Source organism: Choloepus didactylus, chromosome 3 (assembly GCF_015220235.1).
Source record: "Choloepus didactylus isolate mChoDid1 chromosome 3, mChoDid1.pri, whole genome shotgun sequence".
NCBI lineage: Eukaryota > Metazoa > Chordata > Mammalia > Pilosa > Megalonychidae > Choloepus > Choloepus didactylus.
In genome coordinates this window covers 134,419,383-134,444,169 of record NC_051309.1, presented here as the reverse complement: position 1 = coordinate 134,444,169, position 24,787 = coordinate 134,419,383, and the positions used below count along the sequence as shown (strand labels likewise).

At 35.6% G+C, this 24,787-nt stretch overlaps 1 protein-coding gene across 2 annotated transcripts in view; it reads right to left on the bottom strand.

Annotated features, from left to right (window-relative positions):
* The window catches only part of SPATA5 (spermatogenesis associated 5), a 449,967-nt gene that overhangs the window by 367,873 nt on the left and 57,307 nt on the right, over positions 1-24,787 (bottom strand). For both annotated transcript variants that reach the window (XM_037830598.1, XM_037830599.1), the window contains one exon: positions 19,142-19,296. In XM_037830598.1, the coding sequence (XP_037686526.1) occupies positions 19,142-19,296 (155 nt within the window). The remainder of the gene's footprint in view (positions 1-19,141; positions 19,297-24,787) is intronic.

The window sequence follows — 24,787 nt, the reverse complement described above, 5'->3', positions numbered from 1 at the left end:
ATAGGGTGGGATGGGGCGGATGATTTGGGTGTTATTTTTTTACTTTTATTTTTTATTCTTATTCTGACTCTTTTTGATGTAAGGAAAATGTTCAGAAATAGATTGCGGTGATGAATGCATAACTATGTGATCATACTGAGAACAGTTGATTATATACCACAGATTATTATATGGTATGTGAACATATTTCAATAAAACTGAATTTAATTTTAAAAAAAAGAAAAAGAAAAAACACTAAGAAACTGCCACAGCCCAAAAAAGCCTAAAGAAAATGATGACTAAGTGCAATGTAATATCCTACATGGGAATTGACAAAGGACAAAAGGGATAAACTATGAAATCCAAATAAAGTGTGGAGTTTACTAGGTAGATAGTGTACAGGAAAGGTTAACAAAGAAGGCCTGGGTTGCTCAAACCCTATGCATTCCAAAGAAAGCCATGTCTTCAGGACTGGCCCTTGGCTAGCTCTTGGGAGATAACCTCTGAGTCCATGGAATATTCTGTCTTAATAAGAGTACTTTTGTATGCCTAAGGCCTTTTGGCCATGCTATATCAATTTGACAAGATAAGTTTTTCCTGTCAATTTGATTTATGGTGAATGACTGTTCTGGCTCTGGATTAGGGGATGGGAGGCAGATGCTGAGTAGCTGCAGTCAGTCACACAGGTACTACATATCTATGTTGCTGACTCCCAATAAAATCCAGGTCACCAAGGCTCAGGGGAACATCCCTGGCTGCCAACACTTCATATGTATTTTCACACATCTTTACCGAGTTAATTAAGTGTATACCATGTGACTGCACAGGGAGGGAAGACATGGAAGCTTACACCTAGATTCTCCTGGACTTTGGACTATGTGCCTTTTTCCTTTGCTGATTTTGATCTGTATTCTTTCATTGTAATAATCCATAACTGAGACCTGTGAGTCTTTCTAGTGAATCATCAAGCCCAAGGGTGATCTTTAGGACCACCAACAAAGATTAGATCAATGATTGATTGATTCATGGATGGATGGATGGGTGCATGGATGAGAGAGACCTCAAGCCAAGCTAACCAAGAGAAAAAGAGAAGACGCAAATCACCAGTATCAGCAACAAACAAGTGGATGTGCCGGTTTGGATGTATTATGTCCCCCAAAAAGCCATGTTCTTTGATACAATCTTGTGTGGGCAGATGTATTTAGTCTTGATTAGGTTGGAATTTTGGAATAAGTTGTTTCCATGGAGATGTGACCTGCCCAACTGTAGGTGATAACTCTGATTGAATTATTAACATGGAGGTGTGGCCCCGCCCATTCAGTCTTGATTCAATCACCGAAGTCCTTTAAAAATACTGGCACAGACCCAGACGCTAGCTGGCTTAGCTCAGAGATGCTTGGAGTTGCGGACCCCTGACGCTGGCTGCAACTTAGAGACATTCTGAAGACATCCGTTGAAAGCTGATGCTGACATTTTGAAGAACGCCATTTTGAAATGCAAACTGGGAGCAAGCAGATGCCAGCCACATGCCTTCCCAGCTAACAGAGGTTTTCCAGATGCCAATGGCCTTTCTTCAGTGAAGGTACTCTATTGTTGATGCCTTACCTTGGGCACTTTCATGGCCTTAAGACTGTAACTTTGTAACCAAATAAACCCTCTTTATAAAAGCCAATCCATTTTTGATGCTTTGCAAAATGGCAGCATTAGCAAACCAGAACAGTAGACACCACTAATAATCCTGCACACATTACAAAGATGATATGGGAATACTGTGAACAACTCTATGCCCAAAACTTGACAACATAGGTGAAATGGACCAATTCCTTTAGAGATACAAACTACTAACACTCATTCAAGAAAAAACAGAACACCTAAATAGTCCTATAATTATTATAGAAATTAAATTTGTACTTAAACCTTCCAAATAATGAAAATTCCAGGCCCTAGATTATTCCAGTGGAGAATCAAGGGAGAAGTAGTATTAATTCTACACAATTTCTACCAATAAATGGAAAAAGTGGGAACACTTCCCAACTCATTCTATAAATCAAAATCAAGCAAAAACAGAATAAGAAAACAACAGACCAATATCCCTCAGGAACAAAGATGCAAAAATCCTCAACAAGTATTAACAAATAGAATCCAGCAGTATAAAAATAGGATACTGTATAAAAAGGATACTGTATCACTATAACTAGAGTTCTTTCCAGGAATAAGATTGATTCAGCATTTGAAAGTCAATTAATGTAATTCATTATACTGAAAGACTGTAAGAAAACTCATAAGATCATATTAATACTAAAGAAGGATTCATCAGAATTCATCATCCATTCATGTTAAAAACTCAGCAAACTAGGAATAGAAAAGACCTTTCTTAACATAATAAAAGGTACACATACAAATTAAAATCATACTCAATGGTGAGAAACAATGATTTTCTTCTAAGATCAGGAACAAGGTAAGGCTGTCCTTTCTCACCACACCTATTCAACACTCTACTTGCAATAATGCATGAAAAAGAAATAAAATCATACAAACAGGAAAGAAATAAAACTGTCTTAACTAGCAGAAAACATGCGTGTTCATCTAGAAAATCTCAAAGAATCTATAAGAAAAGCTCCTAGAGCCAGTAATAAGTGAACTTAGCAAAGTCACAGGATACAAAGTCACTATCCCAAAGTCAACAGTATTCCAACATATCAGCAAACAACCAACAATTTACAAATGAAAAAAAAAAAATACCATTGACAATAGTACCAAAAATTAATTAACAAAATATATGTGAGATTTGTATACCAAAAACTACAAAACAATTAAGAAATAAAAAATCTAAATAAATGGAAAGGCCTACCAAGTCAATGAATTGGAAGACTCAGTATTATTAAGATATCGATTTCCCCAATTTGATATACAGATTGAACACAATTTAGAATCAACAAGGAAATCCTAAAATTTATATGGAGTAAAATACTTTGGGATAAATTTAACAATTAACAAAACAAGGGCAAAACTTGTACTCTGAAAATTACAAATTAAAGAAGATCTAAGTAAATGGAAAAAAAATATCCTATGTCAAGGGATTAGAATACAATATTATTAAGAAAGAAAAGCTTCCCCAAATATCTACAGATTCAACACAATTCCTATCAAAATCTCAGCTGGCTTCTTGGTAGATATTCACAACCTGATCCTGAAATTTATATGGAAACTCAAGGAACCCAAACAGCCAAAATAATCTTGTAAAAGAAGAACAAAGTGGTAGGATAGATACTTCCCACTTTCAAAACTTACTACAAAGGTATAATAATCAAGACATAAGGCATAAGGATACACCTACAGATTAATGGAATGCAATTGAAAGTCCAGAAATAAACCTTTGCATTTATGACTAATTAATCTTCAACAAGGGTGTCCAGATCATTCTGTGGGGAAAGAATATCTTTTCAACAAATGGTGCTGGGACTTAAAATGGAGCAGAAATAAACATAAGAGCTAAAACTATAAAATTTATAGAAAAAATACAGGGGAGAATCTTTGTGACCTTGGATTTGGCAATAGTTTCTTAATTATGATACCAAAGGCACATGCAACAAAAAGAAAAAAACTGATAAACTGGACTTCATCAAAATTAAAAAATTTGTGCTTCAAAGGACACTACTAAGAAAGAAAAAAGAGACAAACCACTGAATAGAAAAAAGTATTTCCAAACCTTATATCTGATAAAGGAGTTCTATCTATAATATTTAAAGAACTCACACAACTCAGTAATAAAAAGAAAAATAACCCAATTAAAAATGGGCAGATGTCATTAACATGGAGACATAAGACAGCTACTGAAAACCTCTCCCCCATGATTCAGCAAAAAAAAAAAAAAAAAAAGGACAAATCTCATTTGCTCAGAACTCTGGAGGAAAGTAAAGACTGGAGAAGGATCCCACAAATACTGAATCAAAGATAGAGAAAAATATCAAGTAGGAAATTTCTGTCCTGAATAGCCAGTCCTCTTCCCTCACCCTACTTGGTCCCATGCAGCTTGGGAAGTGCCCAGAAGCAGCAGCCAGAATCGCTCTCCCCTCCCACCAGGGACACAGACTATAAAATCTCTCACAGCAGTGAAACAGATCCCCACCCATATCCAGACACAGAGACCCAAGTCCACTGTGACCCATGGCAGGACTCAAGCCCCTGGGGAGTACAGAATACAAAAGTGCAGCAAGGAGGGGCTTCCGAAATGGAGGATTAGGGAGAGAATGACAGAATCTCCTTTTTTTTCCCAAAGCAGCAAGAAGCCAGGCAGAAACTGCCCAAATCAACTGTCAAGGGACCCAGGAGACAGGAGAGGACATTTCAACACCCATGTCTGTGCAAGATGAAGGAACTGAGAAAACAGGGGGAGAGACTATAATTCCAGTTGTGGCTCCTGGAGCCCAACCCACACCATTGAGGGAAGCAGCAGCAGGAGGCCCAATCCTTGCTTAGGGGACAGCTGCAGATGGGGCAGCTACAGGAGTCCTTCACACCAAGTACAGAGGGGGACATAGTCCAACACTGAGCCAGATATTGGCTGGACAAGTGAGATTCCCACAGTTTCAGCTCTGCCCAGTCAGATGCTGATTGGCACCACAAGTTAAACAGCTTCAGAAAACAAATAAGTAATGAAGAGTACCATCTGTTGGGAAGACCAGAAAGTGCAGGGTAAAAAAAGCAGGGCTTTTTGGAGCCTCTCCAGACCCTATCCCAGACCCGTCGGAGTTGCTCTACACCTCTGCATGGGTCCATGGCCCTGTTTTGACTGGGAAATACTGACAACTCAACTGTCAAAGCAGTGCCTTAATACAAATCCAGGCAACAACTAAATCCTAGACAACAGAAATCAAACATCAGAATAGATCCATCAGGGTAATCAGATGACCAGGTATCAGCAAAAAATCACAAGGCATACTAAAACAAAAGAAAATATGGCACAATTAAAGAAAAAAATTAAAAAGCCAGAGACACAGAATCTGGAACAACTAATCAAAGATGTTCAAACAAACCTCCTAAATAAATTCAAAGAAATGAAGAAAAATTTTCTTAAAGAGGTAAAGGATGTTAAGGAGACGTAAGAAGAGCATAAAGAAGAAGTTGAAAGAATACAGAAAAATAACAGACATTGTGGAAATGAAAACAGTGTATGTGAAATTAAAAATAAACTAGAGATACACAACAGCAGATCTGAATAGGCACAAGAAAGGATCTGCAAGCTAGAAGACAATGCAATTGAACTTGAACAGACAAAAGAAAAATTGGAGAAAAAAATGGGAAAATTTGAGCAGGGCCTCGGGAAATGATTGACAACACAAAGCACACAAACATACACATCAGGGGTGTCCCAGAAGGAGAAAAGAAGAAAAAAGGTCCAGGAAGTATATTCAAGGAAATAATGGCTTAAAAGTTTCCAACCCATATAAAGGACATAAATATGCAAATCCAAGGAGCCCGATGTAATCCAAACAGAATAAATCTGCATAGACCCACTCCAAGACACATACTAATCAGACTGAAAATGCCAAAGAGAGGGAGAAAATTCTGAAAGCAGCAAGAGAAAAGTGATTCACCACACACAAGGGAAGCCCAATAAGAGTAAGTGCTGATTTCTAATCAGACACCATGGAGGTGAGAAGGCAGTGGTACAATATATTTAAGATACTGAAAGAGAAAAATTGCCAGCCAAGAATTCTCTATCCAGCAAAGCTATCCTTCAAAAATGAGGGGGAGTTTAAAATATTCAGAGAGAAACAGGCGCTGAGTTTGTTAACAAGATACCTGTCCTATAAGAACTACTAAAAGGAACTCTGCCAGCCAAAAAGAATAGACAGGCGAGAGAGGACTGGAAGAAGGTACAGAAATGAAGAGTATTAGAAAGATAACTAAAAGGATAAAAAGAGAAAAAAAATAGATCTGAGAAGTAAAAGCGAAAGAATTAAATGGGTGAAGTACTCACCTTTCAGTAGTAACATTGAATGTTAATGGATTAAATTCCCCAATCAAAAGACACAGATTGTCAGAATGGATAAAAAAAAAAAAATATGATCCATGTATATACTGTTTACAAGAGACTCATTTTAGACCCAAAGATACAAACAGGTTGAAGGTGAAAGGATAGAAAAATTAATTCCACACAAGCAGTAACAAAAAAAAAAAAGCTGGGATAGTTATCTGACAACATAGATTTTAAATGCAAAAATGTTATAAGATACAAAGAAGGACAGTATATACTAATAATAGAGGCAATTCACCAAGAAAAAATAACAATCATAAATATTATGCACCTAATTGAGATGCCCCAAAGTAAATGAGGCAAACACTAATAAAACTGAAGGAAGTAATAGATGTCCCTACAATAATAGTGGAAGACTTCAACACAACACTCTCTTCAATAGATAGAATCTAATCAGGATCAATAAGGAAACAGAGAACCTGAATGATATGATAACTGAACTAGACCTCATAGACGTATTTGGAACATTACAACCCAAAACAGCAGGATATACATTCTTAATTGCTCATAGAATATAATCCAGGAAAGACCACATGTGGGGAAGAAAACAGGTCTTGATAAATTTTAAAAGACTGAAATTCTATAAAGCACTTTCTCTGATCATAATGGAAAGAAACTGGAAGCCAATAACAACCACAAAACTGGAAATTTCACAAATATATGGAGTTTAAACAACTGACTCTTAAACAACCAGTAGGTCAGAGATGAGATTGCAATAGAAATCAGTATGAGAACACAACATATCAAAAGTAATGGGATGCAGTGAAGGCAGTACTACAAGAGAAATTTATAGCCCTAAAAGCCTACATGAAAAAAGGAAGAAAGAGCTAATACAAATGACCCGACTGAACAACTGGAGAAACGAGAGAAAGAACAGCAAACTAATCCCAAAACAAATAGAAGGAAAGAAATAAAGAGAAGAGCAAAAATAAATGAAATGGAGGGAGAAAAAAACAATAGAATCAATAAAACCAAAACTTGTTTCTTTGAGAAGATCAATAAAATCAACCAACCCTTAGTTAGACTGAAGACAAAAAGAAGATGCAAATAAATAAGCCAGAAATGAGAGGGGTGTCATTACCATGGACTCAGAAGAAATTAAAAAAAAAAAAAAAAAACAAAAAAAAAACTAAGAGGATACTACGAACAATTGTATGCCAACAAACTAGACAACTTAGATGAAATGGACAACTTCCTAAAAACACATGAAAACCCTAAACTGACTCAAGAAGAAATACAAGATCTCAATAACCCAATCACAAGTAAAGAGATTGAATCAGTCATCAAAAACCTCTCAAAAACAGAAAAACCCAGGACGAGATGGCTTCACTAGCAAATTTTACCAAGCATTCCCAAAAGAGTTAATACCATTCTTGCTCAAACTCTTCTAAAAAACTGAAGAAGAGGGGACACTACCTAACTAATTCTATGACCATCACTCTAATACGGAAGCCTGCTAAAGATTCAACAAGAAAAGAAAACTACAGACCAATCTCTAATGAATATAGATGCAAAAATCCTCAACAAAACACTTGGAAATTGAATCCAACAGCACATTAAAAGAATTACACACCATGACCAAGTGGGATTTATCTCTGAGATGCAAGGATGGTTCAATGCAAGAAAATCAATTAATGTATTATACCACATCAACAAATCGAAAGGGAAAAACCACACTATCATCTCGATTGATGTAGAAAAGGCATTAAATTCAGCATCGTTTCTTGATAAAAACACTTCAAAATATAGGAATCAAAGGAAACTTCTTCAACATGATAAAGGGCAAATATGAAAAACCCATGGCTAACATCATACTCAAAGATGAGAGACTGAAAGCTTTCCCTCTAAGATCAGGAACAAAGCAAGCATGCCCACTCTCAACACTGTTACTCAACATTGAGCTAGAATTTCTAGCTAGAGCAATAAGGCAAGGGAAAGAAATAAAAGACATCCAAACTGGAAAGGAAGGAGAAAAACTTTCACTATTCACAGATGACAAGATCCTACATTTAGACCCCCCCGCCCCCCCAAAAAAGCAAAAAAAAAACATGACAAAGCTACTTGGCTAATAAACGAGTTCAGCAAAGTGGCGGGATACAATATCAACACACAAAAATTGGTGGTGTTTCTATACACTAATAATGAGATATCCAAGAAGGTAATCAAGAAAAAAATCCCATTTACAATAGCAACCAAAAGAATCAAATATCTAGGAATAAACTTAACCAAGGATACAAAGGACCTGTACAGAGAAAACTACAAAACATTGCTAAAAGAAATCAAAGTAGGCCTAAATAAATGAAAAGACATTCTGTGTTAATGGATTGGAAAGCAATATGTCGTTAAGATGTCAATTCTACCCAAACTGATCTACAGGTTCAATGCAATACCAATCAAAATTCCAACAACCTACTTTGCAGAAATGGAAAAACTATGAAATTTATTTGAAAGGGTAAGGGGCCTCAATTAGCCAAAAACATCTTGAGAAAGAAGAATGAAGTGGGAGGACTGATGCTTCCTGACCTTAAAGCATATTATAAAGCCACAGTGGTCAAAACAGAATGGTACTGGCATAATGATAGACATATTAATCAATGGAATCAAATTGAGAGTTCAGAAACAGACCCTTCACATCTATGATCAACTGATTTTTGACAAGGCTCCCAAGTCCACTCAACTGGCACAGAATAGTCCCTTCAATAAATGGTGTTGGGAGAACTGGATATCCATATCCAAAAGAATGAAAGAGAACATCTATTTCATACTCTATACAAAAATTAACTCAAAATGGATCAAAGACCTAAATATAAGAACCAGCATAGTAAAACTCCCAGAAGAAAATATAGGGAAACATCTTCAAGATCTAGTGATAGGCAGTAGCTTCTTAGACCCCACAACCAAAGCACAGGCAAGGAAAGAAGTAGATAAATGGGACCGCCTGAAAACTGAATATTGCTGTACTTCCAAGGGTTTTGTCAAAAGGGTGAAAAGGCAGCCAACTCAAAGGGAGAAAATATTTGGAAACCACATACCTGATTGATATCCAGAATATATAAAGAAATCCTACAACTCAACAATAAAAAGACAAACAACCCAATTTAAAAATGGGCAAAAGACATGAATAGACATTTTTCCAAAAAGGAAATACAAATGGCTAAAAAGCACACGAAAAGATGCTCAGCTTCACTAGCTATTAGGGAAATGCAAATCAAAACCACAATAAGGTAGCATTTTATACCTACTAGAACAGCCACCATTAAAGAGATAGGAAACTATAAGTTTTGGAGAGAGTGTGGAGAAACAGGAACACTAATATCCTCTGCTGGTGAGAATGTAAAATGGTACAGCTGCTGTGGGAGGACAGTTCCTCAGAAAGCTAAGTACAGACTGCCTTACGACCCCACAATCCTACTACTTGGTATATACCCAAAAGATCTGAAAGCAGGAACATGAACAGACATTTGCACACCAATGTTCACAGCAACATTATTCACAATTGCCAAAAGACAGAAACAACCCAAATTTGGTATACACATATGATGGAATATTATTCAGCAGTAAGAAGGAAGAAGACCTGAAGCACACAACAACACAGATGAACCTTGAGAACATTATGTTAAGTGAATTAAGTCAGACATAAAAGGACAAATATTGTATGATCTCACTAATATGAACTAATTATCATATGTAAACTCAGACAAAATCTAGAATACAGAGGTTATAAGGAGATAATAATAGAGGGTTACATGGAAAAATTTCCCTATTGCAAACTATGGATTATATTTAATAATATCTTAATATTAATATTAATAAAGTAATAGCTTAATATTCTTTTATGACCAGTAATAAATGTACCAGCCCAATACTAGGGGGTCAATAATGGTGGGGGGAGGGGGGTAAGGGGTATAAAATGTTTGGGATTTTTTTTTTATTTTTCTTTCTTTTTCTGGAGTAATAAAAGTATTCTTAAAATTGATAGTGATGATGAATACACAAGTATGTGATGATACTGTGAGCCAATGATTGTATACTTTGGTTGAACTGCATGGTATCCAATATCTCAATAATACTTACCTCAATAAAATTGCATTTTTTTAAAACGGGCAAAGGATCAGAATAGACATTTCTCCAAGAAGATATAAAAATGGTCCATAAGCATGTGGAAAGATGCTCCATATCATTAGCCATTAAGGAAATCCAAATCCAAACCACAATGAGCTACCACTTCATGCTAATATGGCTATAATCAAAAAAATAATAAGTGTTGACAAGGATGTGGATAAATGGAAACCCTCATACATTGGTGGTTAGAAAGCAAAATGGAGCAGCCACTGTAGAAAAGCCTGGCAGTTCCTCAAGTGATTAAAAATAGTTACCATATGCCTCAGTAATTCCACTCTTAGGTATATACCGAAAAGAATTGAAAACAGGTGTTAAAACAAAAATGTGTTTACAAATGTTCATAGCAACATTATTAATGATAGCCAAAGAACAGAAACAAACCAAATGTGCACCAACTGATGAATGGATGAATAAAATGTGCTATATCCCTACAATGGAATTTTATTTGGCAATAAAAAGGAACAAAGTACTGATCCATATTATCACACAGATGAAACTTGAAAACATTATGCTAGGTTAAAGAAGCTAGTCACAAAGGACAACATATCACGTGATTCTTTTTATATGAAATAACCAGAATAGGAAAATCTATAGATAGATAAGCAGATCAGTGCTTGCACGGGGCTGGACGCATGGGGAGATTGGAGAGTGATGTCTAAAGGACATCGGGTTTCTTTATGGGATGATGAAAATGTTCTAAAATCAACTGTAGTAATGGCTGTACAACACTGTAAATATACTAAACACTACTGAATTGTACAATTTTGATGGGTGAATTGTATGGTATGTGAATTATCTGAATAAAGCTATTAAAAAAAATCTACATAAAAAAACAAAAGAACTATTTTTGAAAAAGAGCCAAATGCTTCATAAAATATTCATTCAGCCTTTCAACAAATATTTAGTTGCTACTAAGTGCCAGGCACTGGGGATACAAAAATGTACAAGACAAAATTACATCCTCAAAGTATGTGTGTATATTTTGTGTGCATGTGTATTGGGGAAGGTGTACACATTACAGGATCTTTGATAACAGAGCAGTCAGAAAAGAATTTTTCAGGTAGATGGGAGGGCAGCATGGGCAAAAATATGAAGTGCTTAACAATTCTAGGGCATAATGTGCAATAAAAGTGGAGGAGGCAGGAGCATGGTTATGAATGCCAAACAGAGAGATGATCAATGGGAAGGTATAGTGATGGATTTTAAGCCAGATCAGTAATTTCTTTTGGAAAGATCACTCTACAAAGTATCGGGACAGATGAACTAAAGGAAATGATCAGATGAGTGTGCAATTGTTCCACATTTGGAAGGGCTTAAGTGCCATACTACAAAAGAACCACATTAAGCCCTACCAATGGGTATCAGTCTTGATATGAATTATTTCCTTTATCCTATATATAAACATGTAATTTTAGCAAACACTCATCAAGTAATTACTGGGTATCTGATCAATTATAAATACAAGTATAGCATATGCCTCTATTTATAATGTTACCTTAATATTATTATAAATTCAAAAGGAGACAGCCATCAGAAATGGTAAATAAACAGTTACTCCATTTAGACTGAGGGAATGGGTATCTGATCTCAACAAAGGCAACCAGGATCAGAGACGAGAGCAGATATTGGTGATCCTTCCACTAACTTTTGCTATCTCTCTCATTTTCCTCTTACAGAGACCTGAGAAAACTAAGGTATGAAAATAAAAGAGGAATGAGAAAATTAAATTTCTAAAATACTTAATAAGGTAAAAATGACAAGCTTGGCACTGAATATTTCCTGGTGAAAAGTAATCTACTTTTCCAAATGTGCTTTCCTTTTCAATTGTTATTACGTAAAAACTATAAAAATGAGTAAGAGGAGTTGGCAGGGAAGACTCTGATCTTAAGAGCGATAGAAGACAGTTTTTGTCTAGACAAGAATCAAAATCAAAAGAAACCAAATTCAAAAGCCCAGCCAAGAACCAACATGGCGTGAATAAAATTTCCACAGGTTGCACTATGCATTCCAAAAAAAGCAATCTTTTGTTTAATAAAGCATCACAAAAACCCACAATCCTTTGAATCTGTACAAACATAAAGAAAATACAGAATGCAACACTGCTTTTAAAGAATAGAAACTCAAATTCCTTCAAATTATCCCGAGGGTACATTAAGAATGAAATGTAATTATGGTCAATTAAACAATTCTACTCAAACCTTTTTGCCAGAAACTATTTCTAATGAGCATATCCTATGAAATTCAACTGACTTGTCATACTCTGATGTTGTAGGCTCATTTGAAAAGGCGCCAGATGAAAATACAGCAGTAAATTTTGAATATATAATTAGTTAAACAGGCTTTTGGTTATTTATATAATTAAGTTTGCTACTAACTTTTTTAATGGGGGTTAAATGAAGAATGCTTATTTAACTAATGGCATTTGGTATATACTTAATTGGACTGCCAACTACCTGTAAATTTAACCTGGATCCAGCTTACAAAGGGTTTGCAGTTACATAGTTAGTCCTAAGACTCTCATTGCAGTTCATTTTACAAAAGTAGGTTCACATGAATGTAAAACCCTACCTACTTCTTCATTGGATTTAGTATATTTTGAACCAAATTCTGAAAACTGGAATACAAAGGCCAGGTCAAAAGTATAAAGACAACCAATTCGCACCCCCTAAAATGGCTAATATTTTAAAAATGGAAAATAACAAATGTTGACAGGGATGCAGAGAAATAGGAACCCTGGTATACTGTTGGTAGGAAAGTAAAATGATGCAGCCTCTGTGGAAAACAGTTTGGTGGTTCCTCAGAAAATCAAACATAGAACATATGATCCAACAGTCCCCACTTCTAGGTATATACCCCAAAGAAGTGAAAGCAGGGACTTGAACAGATATTTGAATACCAATGTTCATAGCGGCATTATTCACTATAGCCAAAAAGGTGGAAGCAACCCAAATATCCATCAACAGATGAACTGATAAACAAATGTGGTATAGTCATACAATGGAATATTACTCAGCCTTAAAAAGGAAGGAATTCTGATACATACTAATACATGGATGAACCTTGAAGATATCATGTTAAGTGAAATAAGTCAGACACAAAGGGACAGATATCGAATGATTCCATTTATTTGAAATAGCTAAAATATGCATACTCAGACAGAAAGTAGAGTACCGGTTACCAGGGGCCAGGAAGAGGGGAAATGGAGAGTTAATGCACGAGCGCAGAATTTCTGTTTGGGGAGATGGAGAAGTTCTGGTAATAAATAGTGGTAAGGGTAGCACAACATTGTGAATGTGATTAATCCCACTGGATTCTATGGTTAGGAGTAGTTGAGAGGGGAAAGTTGACGATGTACATATGTTTCCACAATAGACAGAGAAAGGGACGGGGGAGGAGAGAAAGAGATTGACTAAAGATACAATGACAATTAAATGCGATACATGATCAAGTACTGGATCTAACAATGCAGGAAAAAATGTCCAAAAGGATATTGGGACATATGAAAAAATTGGAATAAAAACTATTACATCAATGTTAAATTTCTTGAAATTGATAGCTGTACTTAAGGTAGTTACATAAGATGAACAGCCTTGTTCTTAGGAAATGTACATGGAAGTATTGTTTAATAGAAAGATAGATACGTGGATGGATGGATGGAAAGACAGGCAGAAGAATGGATAGGTAGAATGATACAGCAAATTCAAAAGCCCAGCCAAAATATTAAAAGTTGGTGGTTCTAGATATCAGAGCAGGGTATATGGTAGAGTGCTCTGTAATGGGTTTAGTATTATTTTTGCTACTATCCTGTATGTTTGAAATTATTTCAAAATAAAAAGGGTTTTTTTAAAAAAGGTATGGAGACAGATTATTTTCTAAATAATATGGGACAACCAAAAATAAAATGAAATAGAGAAATCTGGGAGGCAAGAGAGGGCGTAAGATGTATAAATAAATTAAACTTGATGGCAATCAATTTTTTTATATTTGGATAAGAATGCCATTTATCACTGATAATTGTTATAGGGCATATGAAATGACCTACTAAAAAGATAATATACAAGTACTAAAAACATTATAATTTTTTCTTTGTTTACTTGAATAAAATGAGAATTTTTAATAGGTCAAGGAGGCAAAATGTTTCTGCAGAAAATGTAAAGGATTACTCTATGCTTCCAGAGTAGACACCCTAGCATCATAAAGTGTATTTTTATGCTAAAAATGTTAATTTCACTGAACAAATAATAAGGGTTAAAATTCACTAAAGAAATCAGTTGCTTTATAGACATGAAAAAAACAAAAGAATGTTACACGAGGGTAATAATAGACTTTATTGTACTCTGGATAAGAAGGATGAGATTTTTATTTTCAGAAATATCTGAAATTGAGCATTTAATGTGTTTTTTTCATGGAAATTATAGTTATTCACTTATTTATTCAACAAATGTTGACTGGGCATCTCCTATGTGCTAGTCATAGGATAAGTATAAGGATAAATATAAAAGATAAGAAGCTTTGCTCTCATGGAGTTAAAACCCATTAAAAGTAATAACCTGGCTATCCTACAGCTTTCTGCAAATGCAAAGATTATTTACCTTGTATGCCACACCCTTTATCTAAAACCTTAACATTTTTTACAGGAAGGAGAAGTTATTTAACTTACTTTCCATTTTCTTTTTATCTAAATGTCTTTTAGTATTAATTTGCATTACAAAGGAGACATTTTCAGTCAGGATAATCAACTGTAGTGGAAAGTAAAAAGGGAAAAGTACTAAAATGAAAATGAAACAAGACTTTGCTTATGCTTTTTGTAATTTTAAACCTTTATCATAGTATTACAGTATCATAATTAGAACAACTTTTCTGAATAAAATAATTTAATGATATTTGTCATAAGCTTTAAAATTTCACATATTTTAGCATGGTAATTCCATTTCTAGGGCTTATAAATGCAAAGGTTTAGATACAAATATGTTTAACAATATTATGGAAAAACAGAAAATAATCTATATATTTGAATGGAATGGAAGAAGGATAAAACAATTATACTTTATCCATATAATAGTCTAACATACAGTCAATAAGATGTTTGCCAAGAAATTTTGAGTAAAATGTTTACTGTATCAATTTAAAATATAAAACTATATACACTAAAGGAAACTATGTTAAAATACCCATATGCAAAGAAAACATTGTATTTCTTACAAAAAATATTAACAGTTATTATCTTTGGGTGAGAAAATTGGAACTTCACTAAGCATATTAGTATAATCAAATATTCTCAGAATTCCCGCAGTAAAGAAATACATTTGACTTCAATTTCACTGTAATTGCCAATTCAGAAAGTCCCCCAAAAAGAAAACATTACATTCATTTTAGTGGCTGATACTTTTTGTCTCCCATTAAAATTAATTATATATTTTATTATACTATAGTATACTGTACTATATTACAGTATAATTATACTATACTATTGTATACATAGTATACTATATTATAGTATATTTAATATTAAAAAGTAAATTATGATTGGTAACATTTCCATCTTAGAACATTTCTTTCCAACTTAAGTATAACTAAGCAAAAGTGATTTGGAAGTTTAGTTTAACACACTAAAATCTTTCCTCAAAAGATGTTGCCTGCCCAATTTACTATAAAAAAGAAAATATTGCTCACAATCAGCTATTTGAAACAGGTTTTCTATAGCAAAATAAGGATTTAACCTCTGCAGAAATAATATGGAGATGCTGCCATTTTTGTAAATATAATAGCCAGAAATTGGAAAACTAAAGTTTAGGAATCCAATTATGGAAATGTTGACTCCTCAGCAGATTTTTTTCTCTCATAATTTTAACAATCTGAAGCAAGCATAAAAAGGAGTAGAAAAGTACTTTCATCAGTGCTAATCACTCCATAGCTCATGAGTCCAGGGACTTAAGCCAAATAATAAAGTGCCAAATGGAAAATGGCAAAAGTCCATGGATTGTAAATAGTGTATCAAAAGAAAATAAAGGAAAAAATCTTTCAGTAGAGCAATTAAAAATGCAGTTGTAGTACCAGTTTCTGAGATGAATAAATCAATTTAGCAATTCCAAGAGTGGACAGATACTGTTTAAACACATGCTCCATTGGCAGTAACTTTAAATTTAAAACCTTACTGTATGTTCCTTTAGTTCCTAAACTTATTTAGACACCAGAGTTGGTGTAAGGTGGTGTATAACCTTGACTATCACTCAAAATTTTCATATGAGGCATTTGATGATTAGGCACCTACTTCATCTATTATATTATGCAATGGTAGCCAATAAAACACAGACACATTCTGCAAATAAAAGTATTCATAGCAATATATCCAAAATTTAGGCCATTAACCATCTCAGAAGTTTCTACTAACCCAACATCAATCATTCAGTATTCCATAATTCTATTTGTCAAATTATATACTCTAAATTTGCATGTTCTGCTACAAAACTTCTGAAAAACACCAAAGTTAAGCTATACATTCAACAATCAATTTCAAAATGTTTCAAAAAGAATCCAAAACAACATTAAGTACTTAAACTACCAGCATGTCCTTTGGTATGTTCCTATTTCTAAGACACTGTTTTCCAGTCATTTACAAAATAATTGTGCTTGTTATGATGTGTTTTGTATTATTTAGCTTTTGCCAACTAATTACCACTTAGTTTTTGCCAACTAATTGCCCCAAAATTTAATGACTTAGAACCACAAACATTTATTATTTCTCACAATTCTGAGGGTTAACTGGCAGTTCTTCATCCAAGTTGTTGTGTGTATCAACAGTTTGATCTCTGTGTAATCAACAGTTTAGCTAACTGAAGTTGGGGTAGGATGGTCCAGTGTGGCATCATTCCCACACCTGGCAATTGGCAGAATCATTGAACTGAGTAGATCTCAACTAAGAAGGCTCATCGCTGTTCCACCTGGTTTGTCATCCTCCTGTAAACTCGCACAGATTTCTTAACATAGCAGGGTTTCAAAATGCAGCAAAAGAAGGCAAGCCCCATTGCTTTTCAATCCTGCTTGCAACATGATTGCTCATATCACATATTAGCAAGTTATATGTCCCGCTCCAGATTCAAAGAGTGGAGAAATTGACTCCATCTCTTTTATGGAAGGTGTTACAAAGTTGCAATGCAAAGGGGTAAGCACACAGGAACAGGAAGAATTTCTGGTCATTTTTTTACAATCAACCACATTGCAAAATGAAAAAAAAAAGTTTCTGCTCCACATGCTCTATGGCCAAATAAATTTTCATAACAGCTCTCTTTTGACAGTTGAAAATGCACATCAGCATATTAAAAAACTCTTAGAAATCCGGTAGCAAAGACAGAAAACATTATTTAAATCAAACATTTCACAATGTTTATCTGACCAAAAACACTGATTTTCAAGGAGCAGAGTCCCTTTTAAGAGTGAAAACAAATTCAATGGCTTCTTCCACACTATATTACTTCCACATAGCTATTGGTTTTTAAAAATATCTTTTCAGTCTTTTGTTTTTCTTAGCTTACAACAATTAAAAACATTAGTCAATGACAAAAAGAACTGTGAATACTGGCATGCCAGTGTACAATGGGACACACAGTACAAATCATGCCTGACTCTCTAATTATGTCCTAAGTTTTCAAATAACTGCAATGTTAGAGCTTTTGCAAGAGGAATATTCCCAAATTAAAAAAAAGAAATGGGACGATATTATAGACGCAGAGGGAAAGAATAGTTACAAACTTCCATTGTTTCATCAGGTCTTCAAACAACTGACAGCAATCTGTAAATTTTCCCCAATCTGTGGGACCAAGCCGAGACTAATAGACCATCCCCTATCTCAACATACTATCATACACATGCCAATACTTTGTTTCAACATTCATTTCCTAGAAATAATAATGTATACAAAGAAAAGTAAAAGACCATTTTTTTTCCTGAATGTCTTTTAGAGAATTTATTTAAGCAAGTTTTAGGTCCACATGGGTCATCGAGGACAAACTCACACATAAAAGATAGCTTCTATTGTCCTTGTGGTGATTCAACTGAGAACTATGCAAAGACTGTCACTGATGAAGTGCATGTACAAGAGCCCAAGGAAATATTAAGCATTAGCTTATAACTACAAGACTTTTTTTGTTCTAAAATTAGCCTAGTTGATATTTTCTTATAAAACTAAAAATGAAATGACTATGCAACCCAACAATTGCACTCCTGGACATTTATCTCAGAAAAATGAAAATTTATATTCACACAAAAATCCTATACCCAAATATTCATAGCAGCTTTATACATAATAGCCAAAAACTGAAAACAGCCAGTAGAAAACATTCAACAGGTGAATGATTAAACAAACTGGTATATACATGCCAGTGAATACTACTCAGCAATAAAAAGGAACAAACTATTGAATCCCCAGGGAATTGTGCTGAGTGAAAAAGTAAACCCAAAGGTTACATACTTAATGAATCCATTTATATAACATTTCTGAAATGACAAAATTTTAGAAATGAGGGCAGGAACAAAGTAGGTATATTTACAAAAGGGAAACAGGAGGGATCTTTATAATGAGTGAAGCAACTGTTCAGTACCTTGACCCTGGTAGTAGATATGCATACCTTCACGTGATAAAATTGTATAGAACTAAATACACACACACACACACACACACACACATACACACACACCATGAAATGAGTGTAATACCACTGGGGAAATCAGAATACTATAGGTGGATTGTGTCAATGTCACTATACTGGTTGTGATACTGTACTACAGTTTTGTAAGATGTTACCATTGCAGGAAACCAGATAAAAGACAGATGGAGTAACCCTGCATTATTTCTTCCAACTACATATAAATCTACAATTATCTCAGTAAAAATGTCAATAAAAAATTTTTTTAAAGCTTAGCCCAGGAAGGCGGGCCCCTTTGTATATCAGTTTCAGAGTTTAATTCAAACAGGGTAGCACGTGTGGGGTACAAATGACTTACATTTGGGACATCAATTGCCACCTCCCTCATGGCACTGGGCCTGATGTCATTCATTGCCTGCAGGAAATCATTCAGAGTAATCTTCATCAGCCCAGCAACCTTGCTGTCAGGAAGGTCAGGTTGTTTCCTAAGGACTCTCCTCAAGGCATAGAGAGCTACAAAGGAAAAAAGTAACACAGGATTTACCTTCTACCCCATAAATAAAAACTACATCATCACCAATAAAAAAATAATAAAAATACTCAAGCCCCATGAATAGTACAGCATTTTAAAAACTATATGCTTCTGTGGTAGAGAAAGAGGGAGAGGGAAGAGGGGGTAGAGATGACAGCAAAAACCCAAATGTTTAGTTCTGACAGGGAAATTATGACAAATAACATTAAATATGAGAAGACAGATATTTTGCAAACATGAAATAGAACTTATAAAGCAACATCCATAAGAAAGACCAAAAAGGTTTAACCAAATAATTTGTTTGGGGACTGTCTTTTAAAAGAGTAAAATGTGAAAATAATAATATGCCTATTGCCCCTGCTCTTTTTGTTAATACGTTCAAACCAGAGTCAAAAATTTTGTAAGATATTAGCAAAACATCTGAAAGGAAATATTGAGCTGGCAGTTGGAAACATGGTTTTGGAACCCTAGAAATGAGACTCAGACTTATGAGTTACATGCCCAGATGTTAGATCTGATACTAAAGGAATGGAAGAGATCTACAAAGGGAGAAGAGAAGGATCAGGTTTGGAGGAATGAGGACTGAAGGCTGACTCTTAGGGAAGCCCATCACTTGGAGAACATAAGAAGAAGTGATGGTTTTAAACAAGAGAGAGAATGAAGAGGAAGAGAAAGAGGAGTAGAATCATAATAATAAAATATTTGCAGGAGCCAAGAAAAAAACTGGTTAACAAATTTAGAGAGATGCAAAATAACTTAAAGAGATGGTTTCCTGATCTGGAAAGTTAAAGATGCTAAGTTATTTGTTTTTGCTATTTGCCTGGAGTTTATACACTGGCAGGACTGAAAGTCCAGACCCCTCTCCCCTTGCCCCCATCACCCAGTTGCCAGATTTAGAGTTCTTTGGATCTGAGACAAAGACCTCTAGTCTAGAGGGCAATGAAGATCCTACATGTTTATTTTAATGAGGTGCTACATTTATGTTCCAGAGACCTCTTAGAAATCCAGACTGAATATCTGAACTTGCACTGGAACGCCAGCTAGCTCCATCATTTTTTTAGCCTTTTTGTCCAAAACATTACATCTCCATGAATTTTTACTAAATTAGGATGATATTTCATTTTTTAAATTTTTTTCATGTATTTGAAACTTTATATAGACACAGAAGCATTGATGCAAGGAAGGCAGATACAAACTTCCCCAAACAGAATGTTGGGTATCTTTTATTACTAAGAAAAAACAGTAAGTAGTACAAAGACACTTAAAAAAAAAAACAAAAAACAAAAAACAGATCCATACTAATCTTTCTGAGAAAACTATCGGTGTGAGTCTAACATTCATGCAGTTCTCTAACATACTAGTCTAATTGAGAAAAAAAATTACATAAGAGGAAATTGAGGATTTATATAGATATATCACTATTTCCTAGGAAAAATTTAAGATAGTCCCTCCAATTGAAAATCTATGTCACTTATTTAGACCTATCTTATAAACAGCCATTTGGTTTTTCTGTCTTTCAAAATTTTGAAAGACAATTCTTCATGTCTGTGTGTTTCTGCTTATCTTGCAAGTAAAAGCATTAACTGCTTCTGCTCCAATCTTTTTTTTTAAATCAATTTTATTGAGATATATTCACATACCATACAATCATCCAAAGCATACAATCAGTTGTTCACAGTACCATCATATAGTTGTGCATTCATCACCTCAATCTATTTTTTGAATATTTTCCTTGTATCAGAAAAAGTAAAAATAAGAAAAAGTAAAAAAGAACACCAAATCATCAGCCCCCCCACCCTATTTTTCATTTAGTTTTTTGTCCCCATTCTCTACTCATCCACCCATACACTGAATAAAGGGAGTGTGATCCACAAGGCTTTCACAGTCACACTGTCACACCTTGTAAGCTACATTGCTATACAATCGTCTTCAAGAGTCCAGTCTACTGGGTTGCAGTTTGATAGTTTCACATATTTACTTCTAGCTATTCCAATGCATTAAAACCTAAAAAGGGTTACCTATATAGTTCGTAAGAGTGCCCACCAGAGTGACCTCTCGACTCCATTTGGAAACTCTCAGCCACTGAAACTTTGTTTCACTTCGCATCCCCTTTTGGTCAAGAAGATGTTCTCAATCCCATGATATTGAGTCCAGATTCATATCCTGCATTGCCAGGGAGATTTATACCCCTGGGAGTCAGGTCCCAAGTAGAGGGGAGGGCAGTGAGTTCACCTGCCAAGTAGGGTTAGCTGGAGTGAGAGGGCCACATCTGAGCAACAAAGAAGTACTCAGGGGGAGACTCTTAGGCACAATTTTAAGCAGGTTTAGCCTCTCCTTTGCAGTGACAAGCTTCATAAGGGCAAGTCCTGTGATAGAGGGCTCGGCACACCAAACCGCCAGTCCTCAAAGTTTGTGAGAACATCAGGAACAATCCAGGTGAGGAAGCCCAACACCTCTGCATTTTCCCCCACCTCCTCAGGGGGGCCTGCATATATATTTTTACTCTCTGTTCAATTACTCTGGGATGTGTCACTATCTCACCTATGCAAACCTACCAGGTCTCACTTCGTATTAAAAGTTCCATGTAATTATGGTATTTGAACAAACTGCACGAGTCAAATCGTTTAGGAAATATAGATCCTGCACCAACTAAATCTCTCTTCCCTTGGTCCAGACAATCTTCTGAAGGATGTTTGTATATAGGCATATAAAGATAGATAAGTGTCTCCCACTGAAGCAAAGGACTTATGTGTTTACTGCCTGTTCCAGTCTGCTAATGCTACCATTATGCAAAATACCAGAAATGGATTGGTTTTTATAAAGGGGGTTTATATGGTTATGAAGTTACAGTCTGAAAGCCATGGAAATGTCCAAATTAAGGTATTAGCACAATTGAAGGCCAATGGCATCCATAAAACCTCTGTTAGCTGGGAAGGCACGTGGCTGGCATCTGCCGATCCCAGGTTACACTTCAAAATGGCTTTCTCCCAGGACATTTCTTTCTAGGTGTCTGAGGGTATTCTCTTAAGTTTCCCCCAGGCAAACCCTGGAATAGCAAAAGTCTACTTTCAATGGCCATCTTCAAAATGTCTTTCTTGGCTGCAGCTCCAAAATGTCACTTTCAGCTGCTCTAAGCAACTTCTGTCCGTGAATTCTTTTTATAGGACTCCAGTGATTTAATAAAGACCCACTTTGAATGGGTGGGGTAATACCTCCACAGAAATTATCTAATAAAAGGTCTCGCCCAGTTTATTGAGTCACACCTCAATGGAAACACTCAATCAAAAGATTCCAACCTAATCAACACTAATACATCTGCCCCCACAAGACTGCATTAAAGAACATGGCTTTTGGGGGAGATTAATTCATCCAAACCGGCACATTGCCCATTTGTGCAAACCAAAGATTTGGTTTCCCTAAGCTCAGAATTTTCCTCCTGCGGTGCATCCTTGTGTGGGCTCTGATATCACCCAGTCCTCTTTGTGTCACTCTTTGAGAATATTTATATAACTTTTCGAAATGAAAACATTTTAGAAATTAGGAACCTGGGGCAAATGCTACAAATTCTGGCTACTTCTGTTGCTGTGAGTAATATTCTGTCCTTTGACTGCAGGGACTTAGAAACTTGCAAATAGGGTAAACTATCAGAACTTTTATAGTTCTTGACACAAAAATAAAAGTACATGTTATATTAGGTTGTCTCACTGCCCAATATACTTATTAGTTAAATGGGACAGTAGTATTAAAAAAGAAAAGAAAACTTCAGTAATATAGTGTTATGTTATATTAAACAGCACCTGGTGCCCTGAAAAAATTTAAGTGGTCTTTTAAAAAATCTAATGTAAATGCAATTTATCAAAAGAACAGAAGATCCTGACTCTTATTCATATCCCAAATGACTATCTGGCAATACCTGTCTGTATTTCTAATTTGGACCACATACTTCAATCTTATCAGTACTGAAATACCAAAAATAGAAACAAGAGAAGTGGTCTGTTCTAGTTTGCTAATGCTGCGGAATGCAAAACACCAGAGATGGATTGGCTTTTATAAAAAGGGGGTTTATTTGGCTACACAGTTAGTGTCTTAAGGCCATAAAGTGTCCAACGTAACATATCAGTAATCGGGTACCTTCACTGGAGGATGGCCAATGGCATCTGGAAAACCTCTGTTAGCCGGGAAGGCATGTGGCTGGCGTCTGCTCCAAAGTTCTGGTTTCAAAATGGCTTTTTGACGTTCCTCTCTAGCAAGCTTGCTCCTCTTCAAAACGTCACTCACAGCTGCGCTCCGTGTTACTTCTCTTTGAGTCAGCTCATTTATATGGCTCCACTGATCAAGGCCCACCCTGAATGGGTGGGGCCACGCCTCCATGGAAATATCCCATCAGTTATCATCTACAGTTGGGTGGGGCGCATCTCCATGCAAACAACCTAATCCAAACGTTCCAACTTAATCCCCACTATTATGTCTGCCCCACAAGATTGCATCAAAGGATATGGCTTTTTCTGGGGGACATAATACATTCAAACCAGCACATGGTCTAATAATTTTCTTGTTTATTATATCATGCAATAAGGGAGACCAATTATTTTCATTTGAGGAAGGAGTTTGAAAACACACACATACACATACACACACGGGCTGGGGAGAGTGGACTCAATACTGGGCAGCACAAATAAACTCTGAAAAAAATTTAAAAGTCAGGATTAAAATGGAAGATTTAAGTTAGAAGTCTGTTAGGGAGCAATTAGGTCCCCAAGATTCCATCCACAACTACATGGAGTCAGGTACTCCTTCCTGACTCCTGCATCCAGAGGATGTAACCTCTGGATTAAGTAACACCAAGAATTTCAGAATTGAGGGACACAAAGCACAGTTAAAAGCAAGGAAACCATATTGAATAGGGTAATTAAGCGAGACCTCAACTCCATCCCCCTTCCTCCCACTGCTCCTCAAATTTACAGCCACTTTATACCTGCCAGAAAAAAGAGCTTAAAAGATCCTTCTCCCAGAAATCTCCCAACCCAAGAGGAAAAACCTGAAGATAGTGGCAGGGGTTCCCCAAGAAAATGGTCCCTGAAGAACAAGACACTGAAGCCCATAGCTCACAAACCCACAATGGTTCCGAATATCTGATCAATTTTTAGGATGCTCTACTTTCGAGTATGAGAAAACACCTAAAGATCACTAAATGTCAAAAGAAAGTCTGTAGCAAGAAACGTAAACAGCAAAACAAATAGAAAAAAAAAAAAAAAACTTGGAAGAAGAGATATGATTTAAGAGTGACCTGAAAGATGACTTGGGTAACTAAAAGACTGTAAGCAGATGGGGCCTAGATTAAAAATTACAGCAAACATTTTGCCTTCCCTCCTCAATAAAGCCCTGAGAATTATTCTGTAAAGAACATCAAAGATCTGCCCAAGAAGGGCTTCGAACGGGAGCACTGGGATCAACAAGAAAAGCTGAATAGAG